Source organism: Equus quagga, chromosome 12 (genome assembly GCF_021613505.1).
Source record: "Equus quagga isolate Etosha38 chromosome 12, UCLA_HA_Equagga_1.0, whole genome shotgun sequence".
NCBI lineage: Eukaryota > Metazoa > Chordata > Mammalia > Perissodactyla > Equidae > Equus > Equus quagga.
This window is the reverse complement of record NC_060278.1, coordinates 56,401,702-56,417,821: the sequence shown is the minus strand read 5'-3', so window position 1 is coordinate 56,417,821 and position 16,120 is coordinate 56,401,702. Positions and strand designations below refer to the sequence as shown.

General features: G+C 37.4%; 1 protein-coding gene across 2 annotated transcripts in view; it reads left to right on the top strand.

Annotated features, from left to right (window-relative positions):
* Nucleotides 1-16,120, top strand: part of KCNT2 (potassium sodium-activated channel subfamily T member 2) — a 346,988-nt gene that overhangs the window by 142,226 nt on the left and 188,642 nt on the right. For both annotated transcript variants that reach the window (XM_046679418.1, XM_046679417.1), the window contains exons 9-12: nucleotides 4,473-4,653; nucleotides 5,858-6,022; nucleotides 7,801-7,937; nucleotides 10,912-10,975. In XM_046679418.1, the coding sequence (XP_046535374.1) occupies nucleotides 4,473-4,653; nucleotides 5,858-6,022; nucleotides 7,801-7,937; nucleotides 10,912-10,975 (547 nt within the window). The remainder of the gene's footprint in view (nucleotides 1-4,472; nucleotides 4,654-5,857; nucleotides 6,023-7,800; nucleotides 7,938-10,911; nucleotides 10,976-16,120) is intronic.

Genomic DNA, 16,120 nt, shown 5'->3' with positions numbered 1-16,120 from the left:
ATATCTAAATATACTAAATGGCTTGGTGATTTAAATATCTTCAATAGAGATCTGCATATTTTAAGTTCAGGCCCTCATTCATTCATTCAACAAATATTAACATCATTCTGTGTTTGGCACTATTTTAGGTGCTCAAGCAACCTGAATGAAGGAAGCACATGGCTCTCTGCCCTAACAGACCTCCATTCTTATAGAGGGTTATAGACAATGGACATCAAACCCAACAAATGACCACACTGTTTTGTTTTTTTTTTTAAATTAAGCGTGATTAGGAGCGTATATCATGATGAAAACATGTAACAGCTTATGTGGGAGTCTTCATTTTAATGTTGATTTAGAAAGCATTAAGGTATACCAAGTCTTTAAGCTTGAGTGTGATATTAATAAATATGTGAAAGGCTCACATGATTTTCCTAGATCAAGTAAAATGGCATTTTGCATAAGGATTATAAAAAATGATTGTAAGTATGGATTTAACTACAGTTATATCAAGGAAATTAAATACCTTGGATAGCAGCATGGTTTACTCAACAAAATTTGTTAAAATTTATAAAGGTCATGATAGGTATTTTCATTTGTATGGTTTGGTAGATCAGAAAACATGGCCATAATATTTTGTGGCTCCTCTTATGAAGGGATGGAGTCTATTTCTACACGCTTTGATGTACACCTCTCCTGTGACTTGCTTGGCAAATAGACTGAGGCAGATACAGCTAAGTCTTAGCAGGGCTTACAGCTGCCATCACTGCCCTGAGACAGTATGGAAGCTGGTAGAGTCTGGTGGAAGATCAGAAGTCACATACAGAAGAACCAAGGCACACAGCCAACAGTGAACAGTGACCAGTTGGCAGAGGAGTGGGGTCATCTTGGACCTTTCATTCCAGCCAGACTTCTATCTCAGTGCAGCCACATGAGTGAGCCCAAGAAAATCAGAGAAGCTTTCCCTCTCAAGGCACAGAATCATGTGAAATGATAAATGGTTATTGTTTTAAGCCACTAAGTTTTGGGGAGTTTGCTATGCAGTAATGAAAAAGTGAAACATATGAAGGAAATATTTTTTGGAGTTTGTTTGCACATATAATTTGAATATGGTTTAACCAGGTCTTCTTTTATTCATTTAGCAGTTAGTTACTGAGTGGTTACTACGCACTTTGTACTAAGTGCTTTAGGAAAGAAAAATATAAAGTATGCATAGTGTCCTTAGGGTAGATAATAGTTGAGTTTGAGTGAGAACTATTAAACACTAAATATAGGTGTTTTTGTAAGTGTTTTCATCTAAGACATGAACTCGTACTTGCTCTAGGAGTTCAGCAGGAGCACTCCCACTTGAGATTCGAGGAAGACTTCGTGAGGGAGGCCATATTTGAGCCAGGACTTCAAAACAGGGGAATTATAATCGAAAGGAGTAGATGGGGCAAACGTAGACACAGGGGTCAAGGATTATATATTCTGATAAGTAAACAGTCCAAATGGTAAGTGAAGGGAGATAAAGGAGAGCAAAGCTCAAGGAAAAGCAGATTAGATCCAGATGCTGGAGTCTAGATAATTCTCTATGTACCACGCATCTATTGATGAATAACAAGCCGCCCCCAAATGGAGCAGCTTAAATCAGCACAATTTGTTGTTCCTCACAATTCTGTGCTGATAACCAGGGCAGTTTTTCTGCTGGTCTGTCCTGTGATTACTCTTGGCTTCAGTCATGTGAGGACATGACAGGAGCTGGAGAGTCCAAGATGGCCCCAATCTCATGCCTAGCAGTTGGTGCTTGCTCTCAGCTGGGACATTTTGGTTTTGTTCCGGAAGGTCTCTTATCCTCCATTAGACTGTTCTGGGCTGCTTCGCAGCATGGTGGTCTCAGACTTCCAAGAGAGTGAGAACAAGAGGCTCAGGGTCTCACAAGGTCTAAGCTCTGCAACCTACACAATATCACTTCCCCAATATTCTACTGGCCTAAACAAGTCATTAGGCAGCTCAAATTTAAGGACATGGAGAAATAGATTTCACTGTTGATGGGAGGTACAGCAGTATGTTGCAAAGGGGTGTGAACCTAGGGAGGCAGTTTATTGGCAACTATTATAATAATCTATCACACCACAAATTTGCGAGTGTTCTTAAGCAGTGAGAATCCAATAGCTTCCTTGAACCCAGGATTGACATATCCAAGCTGTGTTTAAAGAATAAGTATATGGTGGGGCAGCCCAGTGGCATAGTGGTTAAGTTCGCATGCTCTGCTTTGGCTGGCCAGGGTTCGTGGGTTCAAATCCTGGGCGCAGACCTGCACACTACTCATCAAGTCATTCTGTGGTGGTGTCCTCCATACAAAATAGAGGAAGATTGGCACAGATGTTAGCTCAGGGCCAATCTTCCTCACCAAAAATAAAAGAATAAAGAATATGAGTATGGCCCTCATCAGTAGGTTACATTAGAATAAAGACAAACTGAAGACCAAGAAGCACAGTGGGAGAATTTTCTAGTAGTTTAGGTCAAGGTAATATATGTCTGGATTAGGAAATATATATTTTATCTATGAACAGAGATTGGCTTTTAATGTATAGTTATGCAAAATATAGTAAGCCTTTAAATAACATATGAATGCTTAAAAATAGGTACCTTAATTATCATCCTTTCTTCTTCGTCTATTTTATTATTTTAAATTAAAAAAAACCCTACTCCACAGAAATGTTTAGTGTTATCAAAGAATTACCTTTGGTTACCTTAAGCCTCCAGCTGAAGAGTCTTATAATTAGCTTGGCTATGATACTGCATAGGAGCAGCTGAGCAAATAAACTGAGATGGATCAACTCATTTGACCTGGCAGCTCACACAAAATTCCAAGGCATAGAACAAGGACAGCTTTGCTGAACCCTTCTGGAGACCGGGAGTTAAGAAAATACAAAGAAAAAGAACAGTTTGTGCCTCAAAAGTAAAATGATGACAAACACCTACTGTTTCTCTACTGTCCCTTGATCCGTCTACCAGTGCGCCTACCCGTCTGCCTAACTACCACTGGCTTATACTCTGCCTTAAAAAAATAACTTAAGATAATTGAATATTTATGATATGTAACTGAGAAAAATAGGGAGATTATGTTAAAAGGCTAGAAACAGAATGTCTGGAATTTAAACATTGAATATTACTTCTTCATGGCCATGATGATTGAGTTATGTCTGTTTGTGCATAGAAGTTGAAATGTGCATCCAAAAGTATGTAGTAATGGTTTTGAGTGCTTAATAGAGGTATAATTTGCATACCCTAAAATTCACTCATTTTAAGTGTAAATTTCAATCATTTTTAACATATTTACAGAGTTCTGCAATCATCATCACATCTAGTTTTAGGACATTTCCATTATCCCATTCTCACCATCAGTTCCAGGCAACCGCTAATCTGCTTTCTATCTCTTTTCTGGGCATTTTATATAAACAGAACCATACAATATGTGGTCTTTTACAACTGGCTTCTTTCACTCAACGTGCTTTTGTGGTATATCCGTATTATAACATGAATCATTACATAATTCCTTTTTCTTGCTGAATAGTATTCCATGATACACTGATTTTTATGTTGTAAATCTCATATCTCCCTCCAACATTCTACAATATATATGTATTATTCATGGTCTTACTTTGCTCTTTTTTTTTTTGGCGAGGAAGATGGGCCCTGAGCTAACATCTATAGCCAATCTTCCTCTTCCTCGGGGGTGTTTAATGTGAGATGCTGCCACAGTGTAGCTTGACCAGCAGTGCTGGGTCTGCACCTGGGATCCGAACCTGCAAGCCCTGGGCTGCTGAAGTAGAGTGCATGAATTTAACCACTATGCTACCAGAGTGGCTTCTGCTGTTTTTTTTTTTAAGCTAGTAGCAGCAGTGCTATTTCTAATGTTCTTTTGACAATTCTACTTTGGTACATCTTGTAACAATTTCTATCCTGCTCCCTTACTTTCATTCCATCAAAAGCTTTGTAAAGATGATTGATCCATTTAAGAACTTATTTTGAGAGTCACTTGGCAATTGTTCACTCCTCAAGCCTTTCATACATATATATGAAACACACACACACACATACAGTAAATTATCTCTCTTCCTGTGGGAAAAAACAAGGGAAGACCATTGATAATTTGACAGGGAATAGATTTAGCAACGTCTGGTCTCTACGCTTCCTTGATGTGCATTCAAAATGTTTGTGTGTCACCCGTGAAATTCAGTCTGTTCATTTTACATGCTACTCAAATATAATTTGTGATATTTTGGCTACAATTTTTGGCTATTAATCAAAATAAGACTATATCTGGTTGATGTAGGGGAAAAAACTTAAAAGTTATATTTTCCTGAGAATACAATATATTGTACAGTAGAAGATCCCAGCTACGACATGCCTTTATGAAATGTGCTTTAGCTATCCAAAGAATAATGATGAGAAATAATGTGCCCAAATGCAAAAGTTTTAATTTTAATGCACATTCGTTTCTTTAGCATTTGTGGAATCCAGCATCTGGAACGAATAGGAAAGAAGCTCAATCTCTTTGACTCTCTTTACTTCTGTATTGTGACCTTTTCTACCGTGGGCTTCGGCGATGTCACTCCCGAAACGTGGTCCTCCAAGCTCTTTGTCGTTGCAATGATCTGTGTTGCTCTTGTGGTTCTGCCTATACAGGTAAACATAACCGTGTTAATTTCTTCAGAAATCTGCAAAGTCTTATGAAATCTAACCTTCCACATTTAAAAAGAAATCTAGCATGATTTATTAATCTAACAGTAACATATAAACACATGCTGCTATTTCATCTAGTCAGTTGGTTAAAATTGTCTCAGAAATGCCTTCTTATATGATATTAGAAACACTGAGAGTTTTTTTCCTCCAGTCACAACTGATAGTTCACATTTCATTTCAGTTCTCCTAGATGTTTCTTTTAAGTTTAGGGTATTTCGCTATATTATTTCTAGGATAATATAGTCGTTAATTATAGAAGGATAGATCAAGGAAATAAACTTGTGAAGGGTTGAATTCTCTTGATTCTTGAAATAAGCTAAAAGCCATACATTGTAATGAATAAAACTTGGGTACATATGTCAGTCAACCAAAACAAACAAAATCAGAAGATGGGATGGAACTATTATGCACCGTTTGGGGAAGTGAATAGGGAGGTTGCAAAGGAACAGAGATATAACGTGAAACTAAAGCTACGTGGATGCAATCTCCAAATCTTTTACTATGAGCTCTGGGTGTCCGTGGGCGGGCAGGTCAGAAACACGATATAGCAAATGCAAAGCAAACTTGTATGGTCCATTACACAGCCTTTGGCCACAATGTGTCTAAATATACTTTACATAGGTATAAAAATGATCTTCCTACTCCTATTCAATCACGCAGGTCGTCCTTCCCAACGTCTGTACCCTATAGCCTCCTCTTCCCTTGCATGCCAGCTACTAACAACTAGATGATGGCCTTGTGTGTGTGGTAAGGGTATCTGCCATTGCATGAAATGTGGGCTGAACCTGACGGAAGAATGTGGAAGAAATGCCAATGAGGCTTTTCTCTTTGACACAGCACGTGTCATATCATGGCTACATGCTCTACTGGACATAAAGCAGAGGCACACACCTCTTAGTGCCCTATTATAATATAATAGGAAAATCATATTGATATGTTTCCTTAGAGACCGAAACCCCTGGGAGGCATTAGCAACCTCTGCAGCAACCATATGAAAAGCCTATTGTTGAAGGGAACACTGATAAATTGATAACTCAATGAGATCCATCTAATAAATTGAGCATATCTCATAAACAGTAGATGTATTAAATTGATTTTTATTTTCATGTCCAGTGTTTTTCATTTACATGTGGAAAATACATTACAGTTTGAACAGCTGGCCTATTTGTGGATGGAGAGACAAAAGTCAGGTGGAAACTACAGTCGACACAGAGCTCAAACTGAAAAGCACGTTGTCCTGTGTGTCAGCTCACTGAAGATTGATTTGCTTATGGACTTTTTAAATGAATTCTATGCTCATCCGAGACTACAGGTCCGTTTAAATTATTTTGTGCATTATACTGAATCATACCTACTAACATATTGTCCAAGTCAATTAACTGATGGTACAGTCTGCATTCTGGAAGATTTTTATTTATACACTCCAATTTAGAAAGAGTAAGTGAAGAACTACAAATATAACCAGGAACATAGAAAAAATATTGGAGAAATGCACAGTATTTTAAGTTTCGTTCTGTAGCTACACTAAAAGACAGATGGACTTATGTTAATGCTACAAAGAAAGGTTTTCTTTGAATTAAACGGATGGCTTTTTTTCTCCCTCGGGTAATGCATAAATGATATTTTTATGAAACAGTGAAATTTAACATAAAATATAATAAAACAATGAAAAAAATCATTTCAATATCATCTGCTCACTTGAATATTTCAGAATTTTATCAAGTGTTGCTGATGGAAATGTGGAAGTCTGGAAGTTCCATTTTTTTCTTTTGTTTCCTGGAGTGTAACTAGGTCCTATTTATAGTAACAATAAATGACCAAAAATTGGATAATAACTAGCTGAATTGAGAACATGAATTCAGAAAAATCTCTTCGTCTATCTATGCAGATAAAATTCTCAGATACTTCTTTCATTTGCCATGGTACTAGGCTAATGCAGATTTAGTAATGTTCCTTGCTTAATCCAGTCCAAACATCAAAGAGCTACTTGAAAGTCTTATATTTCCTCCATAATTTGTGTCAAGAGGTTGGAAAATCTCGAGATCAAGACAGTACTTAGTATATCTAATTACCCTTCCCTTAAAAAAGATAAAGAGTTTTTTTGTGAATAATTGGAAATATTCTTAAATATTATTTTTTAATATATTTTTAAAAATCTAAATTGTAAGTGATACTTATATAATACATTCATTTGTTTTCATATAAATTAATTTGCATTTTTGGAGAAACTCCATATTTACTTATTGGTTTTTATATTATTCATATTAAATAATTTCAAGCTTGCTCATTATGACCCACAAAGAAAAATCTATTATGGGGAAAATCTGATCCCCCCCAAAATTTGATCCTTTGTAATTTATTTTGTCTAATATCAATATAGAGAATTCTGAAAACTCCAAAAATTCCTGCTAGATATTTTTTAGAGTGATAAAATGGTGGATATTTACCAGAGAATTTTAATTCCTGTAGATCAGTTGTTTTAAATCATTTCATCACTAAATACCTTCGTGTTTTTTCTAAAGGACCATTATTTTGAAATATTTTCATCTCAAACTTTCTTATTTAATTTACCTTGTCAGTATTACCAATATTTTTATGAAACCTTATCCACTCAGATCGTCATCAGAAGTTTTTCAAAATCGTCAGCTCATAATAATATTACCAAATGATAAAAATCACCATCACAGTTTTTATTCTGAAAATAAGAGCTTGAAGTATGAATTAATACTTAAGAACTTCTGCCTGGTGTACAGTGTATGTTTTAGAACGAGCCTGAAGTTATAGCTGAAAACTTCACAGGCTAGAAAAGTGTGCCTGGTGATGATCACCTTCTCTCCATGGTACTAAGAAGATTGGAAAAGGTCAGGAAGAATTTATCAATTTATTATATTTTTATATGTTTTGGTTATGTTTATTGTAGTATCATGTTATTTAAAAAATCCCTAGGTTTTAAATGCAAAATTTTATTTATTTACGAGAGTTCATGTCTATTTTATCATATTGCACAATGTTCTTAGATATTTTGTTACCTGTGTAGCATAAAACGAAGCATTGCTCTTTCTATCCCACTGCACACTTTGTTTTGAATAGGATTACTACGTGGTGATTTTGTGTCCTACTGAAATGGATGTGCAGGTTCGAAGGGTACTACAGATTCCAATGTGGTCACAAAGAGTCATCTACCTTCAAGGATCAGCCCTGAAAGATCAGGATCTCTTGAGAGCTAAGTAGGTATCCCTATCTTTTTTCCACTTTACCATGCTTTAATATTTTTTCTCTCCTCCAAATTTTAGTAATTTCAGTATTATAAGACGTATTTTAGTATTTTTGAATACAGAGTTTGGCCTTAGTCCCACTGCTGGTCAAATTGAAAGGTTAAAACTATAAAATCAGGTGTTTGGTCCTCTTTCTCAGTGCGAGGATGTTCAGCAGACTGTGTCCACATGCCTCAAAGAGGGTGGTGTGGTGCAATTATCTCAGGCTGTCAGGCATCAGCTGCGTTATCCAGACTCCCTGTTGAAGAACAGTGTCCCACTCCCTGAATGCCATTTTTATTCCACAAATAAAAATCTTGGGCAAAACGTTGTATGAGATGCCCAAGCAGTTTGAGTTGGGGTTTAAATTTTAGAGAGTTTGTATTATGTACTGGGCAGGTAACACCTGGATCGCCTGGTGTCAGAGATGCGAGTCTTTGGGGGCTGGAGGAATGAGGAAGGTGACAGGACCTACTTAGTCGTTCTCTTCTTGTTGCACGTGTGCCAGCAAACCCGGCTTGAAGGTGGCATCGTCTTAAACATTTGTCACAGGTCATGGGGGTTATTGCACGTGCACAGCGTGAGAGCAGGGACCATGGACACCAGGAAGTTAGGGTATCTGCAAAACAACATATGTCGTTTCAGAAGCCAGAAGAGATCCGTAGCAGAGGTAGCTTTGCTCCATCTTTTCTGTTGCTTTCAAAGTTTTGAACGTCTTCATGTTTATCCTTGAGTTGTCCTACATGCTCTTTTAGATTGAAAAGTCTCCTCATTGTGTTTTATAGCATAAGTGTTTTTTATTTGTTGTTGTTGTTTCAGTCTTTTTTGGACAGCTTGAGTATATGTGTTAGTGGGTATGTGTGTGTTTGTGTTTGTTTCTGCGTGTTCTTTGCGTGTGTTTATGTGTGTGGGGGGGAGAGGAAGGTTGGTGGAAAAGAACACAAGAAAACTCCCAAACTCCTTTTCGCTGCTTAATCCTGCAAGTGAAGACTAGATATCTTGTCACAGGAACTCTGACATTACTTTTGATTTATGTATAACAGTTCAATTTAGCTGAGATTTTTTTCAATGATTTAATAACTTCTGAAACAAAAAGTCATTAGAAACTATCAGGATATAATGAATGGTACATGATTGGAAAATTAAGCTTCTTTGAGAATATATTGGTATTTTTGGTGATTAAACACTTCAAATATGTTGTCACTGTACACATCACAGTTCCATAATTAATCACATTCTCACGGTACCTCAGGTAAAACACAGCTTGAGATGTTTGCTAATTATTTGATATCTGCACTCATTATTTGAAAGCTCTAAAGAAATAGTTGCTTAGGGGGCTGGCCCCGTGGGGTAGTAGTTGAGTCTAGCGCACTCTGCTTTGGCAGCCCAGGTTTGTGAGTTCAGATCGCAGGCACAGACCTACACTACTCATTAAGCCATGCTATGGCGGCATCCCACATACAAAGTTGAGGAGGATTGGCACCGATTTTAGCTCAAGGCTAATCTTCCTCAAGCAAAAAAAAAAAAAAAAAGAGGGAGATTGGCAACAGATGTTATTAGATCAGAGCGAATCTTCCTCACCAAAAAAAAAAAAAAAAAGCAATGGTTGCTTAAACACTAACATATGTAATTTTGATCTTTATATTCATATGGGTAGATAATCGTTATACCTAATTATTGTGTAAGAGCTAAGTTCTTCACACAATAAGAATGAGTAATGCCATATTATGTTCAATATGCATTTGTGTGATAAATGAAGACTTTTTACTCCCTAATAGATTAATCTAAGCTATTTGTATTAGCTATTAGTATCTTAGGTAGATGCCATCTAGGATTAACATAACTCATTTATTACTAATAGTATTAAAATTATTTCTTAGCAAAATCGCATTACAGAAACATTCCTCCATAGGAATGAGAAAGGGTGCAAATGAGGGTCAGGGAGAGGTAGCAGGCTGGTAACACGAGAGCTGGGTTGAGAAAGAAATGAGATGACAGAGTATCCATCTTTATGTTCATTTCTTATCGTAATGTCGTGTAAAGATTTGGGATTTCACGATAATTAAAACATTCTGCAACACAATTCTGCATGCAAGAAACCAGGAGTTGGTTTCTGCAAACCAGTTCGGAAGCTCAGTTGCATGAGTTTTGAAGTTTTCATTGAAAATGATGTTTAGAAGATGTTATGCAATGCTCATATTATCTTAATAACCGTGGCTCAACATTTTCCCAGAACAGTTTGGTTTGGTCTAATTCCACTTTTATCTTTCCTCTCTGAAGAAAATATTTCTTGGAAGGAAAGATTTATTTTATCCTCTTGAACCGGAAAGATAAGTCATTCCTCATTTTGGAAATAAACATTTTTATGCTTTGAGAACATTATTTATCAAGCACTGAAATGTACTGTTTATCACTAAATTTAGGAAGTACAGAACTTTAGCATGAGGGGAAGGGGTCTGGAATGAGATGATGAATTATCTCTATTTATTTATACTAAATTATTTATACTAAATAAATATTATATTTATAATATAAAATCATAGTATAGTCTGACTTAGGAAGACGAAGTAGCTTTCTTCTATTATCTCTCTTAGTTTAATTGAGGCATTGCAGTTAAAATGTAATTCATCATAAAATAAAGGCCAATACAGCTTCCTTAACATAAACAAAGCACATATATGAGAAAACATATAATCATAAAAGAGAACAAAATTTGACTTTTTCTTAACTTCTCTCATTATAAACTATCGAGTCATATAGCCAATTCAGCAACAATTATTTTGTTCAAAAGTCCAGTCATGGTCTGCTGAAATCCAGCTCTCATTAAGGCTGAAGGATCTTTGGAGTCTACATGTACCTTGTGTGCATTAAGCACTGAAATTCTAGCTTTCAGATAATACATAGATATTTCAGTGTGTGATTATTTTCTTTTGCTGTCTGCATTTAGGATGGATGATGCTGAGGCCTGTTTCATTCTGAGCAGCCGTTGTGAAGTGGATAGGACATCATCCGTAAGTTTCTAAAATCTCTTAGTACTGTTCTTTTCACTTTAGAAGTTTTTTGTGTGTTTTTTTTTTTTTTTGTGAGGAAGATTGGCCCTGACCCCTAACATCTTTTGCCAATCTTCCTCTTTTTGCTTGAGGAGTATTGTCCCTGAGCTAATATCTGTGCCTGTCTTCCTCTATTTTATGTGGGATGCCACCACAGAGTGGCTTGACAAGCAGTGCTAGGTCTGTGCCCAAGATCCAAACCTGCAAACCCCAGGGCGCCGAAGTGGAGCACGTGAACTTAACCACTAGGCAACCGGGCTGGCCCTGCAAGATTTTTTTAAATTAAATTAAATTTAATTCTTTTTTTCTTTGCTGAGGAAGATTCGCCCTGAGCTAACATCTGCTGCCAATCTTTGTCTTTTTTCCTTTCTTTTTGTGAGCCACCACTACAGCATGGCCACTGACGGACAAGTGGTATAGGTCCGTTTTTAAATCTGCCAACATTAAATATCCATGACATTAACATTTTATTAAAGGAAAACAAACATCTCTAAACTATCTTTGCCATAATATGAAAATAGTTGCATCATTGACTGTGTCAGCAAAAGTGTTTTTGAAGTGGTTTCTACTAATCCTTGGGTTTTCCGTTGGTCACAATGACACAAGTCATATATAAACAGAGCTAGACCATTTTTAATTAAATATATCCTATGCTGTGTAATTTCGTTAAGATGATCTCAATTTCCTCAACTCAAAAACAAGGCAGATGGATCAGACAGTCTGCATTAGAATCAGCTGGAGGGTTTCTCAAAAATATGCATTCGTGAAAATTCTATTCAGGATACACGGGGTGGGGATTGGGAATCTGTGTGGTTTAAAAAGATCCGCAGGTGATGTGGAAGTACCTTCTAATTTGGTAATCTTTGTCTTGTATGATCTCTGTGATGCATTTTTTAGATCTAAGGTTCTATAAACTCATAATTAACGGAATTGTATAGTTTACTAAATTATAACTTCTGTTTTTTAAAAGATGCATTTTAATTTTATTATTTTTAAAAAGTGCCTTATTATTTTAGGTTTAGTAGGTACTGTTACCTCCTGCGTTTCTAAGCCAATGAGCACATCTCTAGCCATATCTATGGTGCACAGACAAATGAGACCCTTGGGGGCTTCTGTAGCGATGGGGGGAAAACAAAATATGCATGGGTCTTTTAGGGACCTGTTTTGCCCTTTCTGGAACATCTAATAGGTGTGCTCTGTAGGTCCTGAATGTGGCTGGTTTTGTGTTGTCCTCACTCTAATTTACCTAAACTTCTTACTCATTTTTAAACCAACTTTCTCATCCTCTGTTTGAAGAGAGCTGTTACGGGTTGAATTTCATCCATCCAGAACTCATATATTGAAGTCCAAACCCCCATAATGTGAACTTATTTGGTGATAAAGTCTTAACAAGATATAATGAAGTTATGATGAGCTCATTAGTAGGGGCTTAATCCAGTATGAGTGGTGTCCTTGTAAAAAGGGGGAATTAGGTGACAAGTATCAAGGAGAATGCCTTATTTACATAAAGAGAGCCATCTGTAAGCCAAGGACAGAGGCCTGGAACACATCCTTCTATCACTGCCCACAGAAGGAACCAACCCTACCAACACCTGATTTTGGACTTCCGACATCCAAGACTGAGACAATAAATTTCAGTTAAGCCACCCATTTGGTGGTACTTCATCCCCACAGCCCTAGTGAACTGATATAAGGGCATAGACCAAATAAATGGTTGCAAAATTTGTAAGATATTTCTCTCCAAAATGTATATTTTTAAAAATTCATCTGCTCCCCCCCTTTTTCACAGTTACTATCTTAATTCAGACCAGACTCTCCTCAGTTCACTTAAGTACTATTCCAATAGATTCTTAATTAGTTTGGCACCTTAAGTGCTCCAAGCATGTTTACTGAATAAGTGAATTTGAATTGAACATATTCTACTTTATGTTTCTATGGTTATTCAACTTATGTAAGTGTGAATTGCGTGCCCCTCAAGTAGTAAGCTGGTTTCCAAACACATGCAGCCCTCTGGTAGGTATCTAAAACGCCTTTGTGAACAATGGGAGTTTAATATTAGGAAATAAATACACAGTGCCTTTCAGAGTTCTCTTTACAATGAGAATTTGGGTACTTTCAGTTAAACAAATGCATTCCATTTCCTCCTGACATTCTACTAAATTGATGGGAAAGGGATAAAAAGGTTTCACTCATGAGGACAAAGGAGATAGTAGATGAGACAAGTTTGGAAGTTAGAAAGCAGATGGATGAATGGTGACTGACTTAACAGACAGAAGGGAGTTAAAATTTAAGTTGAGAGAGGAAACAAATCGCGAGCAGGCTGCTTTTTGCCATGGAGCCTCAGAAGTCTCAGGAAATAGAAGTACCAGATGCCTCTGCAAGGAGGGTTATATGTAGGACTAAATATATGAATAGCAATTAAAAGTCTGTAAGAGAAGCAATTCTATTCCCTGAATCCCTCCGTATATCCATTGCCAGGTACTTTCCCCACCCTGGGAGGAGAGGGTTACTGTTTGGAGAATTTGGTCCATGGATACCTGCACTCAGAAACACTGGGTGCGGCTGAAGGTCCAGATAAAATTCAAGGTAATTAAAGAACAAGTCGTCTCACTGAATGTGAGATGCTTCCCTCAAATGACTCTGAGGTCCCTTACAGCCAGGTCCACATCTCCAGTGACACAAGACTGGAGGAGTTTTCTCTGGGGAAATGGTCCCTCACAAGAGAAAATGCCATATATATATATATATATATATATACACACACACACACATATATACATATATGCATACAGATATATATATACCTATCTATATAAAGTGTGTGCATAGATATAGAGTCTGGAGTTCCCCAGTACAATATCATAGATTGATCACCTTATTGTAAAGTTCATGTGAAAATAAGGTCCCTGTGTTCACTCAGGTCCCAAACAGCGTTTGAGTGCATCCCTCCTACATATGTTCACACAACAGGTATCACTGGACATTTAAGGAAATTCCTAATAAGAAAAAGAAAGAATAGGGGCTGGCCCCGTGGCCGAGTGGTTAAGTTCAAGCACTCTGCTGCAGGCGGCCCAGTGTTTCATTGGTTCGAATCCTGGTCACGGACATGGTACTGCTCATCAAACCATGCTAAGGCAGCGTCCCACATGCCACAACTACGAGGACCCACAACGAAGAATATACAACTATGTACTGGGGGGCTTTGGGGAGAAAAAGGAAAAAAGTAAAATCTTAAAAAAAAAAAGAAAAAGAAAGAATAAATGAGCAAACAAGAAAAAGTCACCCAGAAAAGAGGAACTCAGAGGCAACACAACAGCACTGTGCAATTTTGGGAGAAGAAGTAAGTCTTAGAATATATGATAAATATCCTCAGAGTAATAGGAGAAGATGAGGAGCGTGAAAATATATAAAACAAGAATTCTAGGCTACAGAACAAAGCAATTCAAGACAAAACAAGAAACAGGGAACCAAAAAGAGCTCCTGGAAGTTAAATAGAGAGTAACACATGAAAAAGCAAATAAAAGGTGTAGAAGAAAAATTTAAGGACGTTGAAAGAATGAAGAATATTAAAATGAGCACTTAAGCCAAATAATGGAAAAGTGGAGTCAAAACATGAGAAAATAAAAGGATTAGTCAGGGAGAAACAATATCCATATAGTAAGAATTTAAGAAAGGGAATCCAGAAGGTGGTGCAGGGGAATATTATCAAAGATATGATATAGTCAAATTTCTCAGACTGAGAGCATCAAATTGAGAGGGCCCACCTATTACAGAATAATGGTTAAAAAAAAACCTGCACTGAGGGCTGGCCCAGTGCTGTAGTGGTTTAAGTTCGCTCACTCTGCTTCTGCAGCTCAGTGTTCACAGACCCAGGTCTTAGGCACAGACCTACACACCGTTCATCAAGCCATGCTGTGGAGGGGTCCCACATACAAAAACAGAGGGACATTGGCGCAGATGTTAGCTCAGGGTGAATCTTCCTCAAGCAAAAAGAGGAAAATTGCAACAGATGTTAGCTCAAGACCAATCTTTCTTACCAAACAAAAAAAGAAACAAACCAACAAAAACCCATTATACTGATCAGAGAGAATGAGAGAAGAGAAGGACCAAGAGAATGAATGAGGAGAATGAAATTGAAGAGGAAAGAAAGAAGAAAACATTCCAAACTAAGGATGGAGAAACAATGTTTTCAGACTTCTCGACAGTAATACCAGAAGCCAGAAGACAATGGGACAATGCTTTCAAAATTCAGGAAGATGTTTTGCCACCTAGATTTCTGTATCCTGGCAGAATTTTGGTCAAGTAAGAAGGTAGAAAGAAAGTTATTTACAGATATTAAAGATTTCAAAAATGTGCAATCCTCAGGAAGCTGATAGAAAATGTGTTTTACCAAAACCAGAAAGTGAGTGAAGATAAAAGACGACTCAGAGGAGAAAATGGGAATTCCCATGGTTCTGGAAAAAAGCAGATACTAGGCCAACAGCTGAGCAGCAGGTTCTGAGTGCAACAGGGAGGGCTGCCTCTGGAAAGAGAAGAAATCGATGCAACTGATGTGGGTGAAGGTATGGAGAGGAGATTTCTGCTTCTGGGCAGATGTTATGGACTGCATTGTGTCCCACCCAAATTCAAATTTACATACTGAAGCCCTAATTCTTAATACCTCAGAATGTGATTGTATTTGGAGCTATGAGGTCATTATGCTGGGCTCTGATTCCGTCTGACTAGTGTCCTTCTAAGAAGAGGAGACTGGGACGTACAGAGAGACACCAGGGATGTGCGTGCACACGCACAGGAAAGGCCACATGAAGAGGCACAAGATGGCGGCATCTGCAAACCAAGGAGCGAGGCCTCAGAGGAAAGAACCCTGCCTGCACTCTGATCTTGGTCTTCCAGCCTCCAGGACTCTGAGAGGATAAATTTCTGTTGTTTAACCCACCCAGTCTGGGGTATTTTGTTACAGCATCTGTAGCAACCGAATACAGCAGATTTTGAATTAGTGGTGAGTAGTTAGGAAACGAAACAAATGCCAAAAGAGGTCCTTATTACCTCTAGAGGAAAACAGATCATTCAAGATTGGAAATATAATTATAGCACTCACCATGGTTT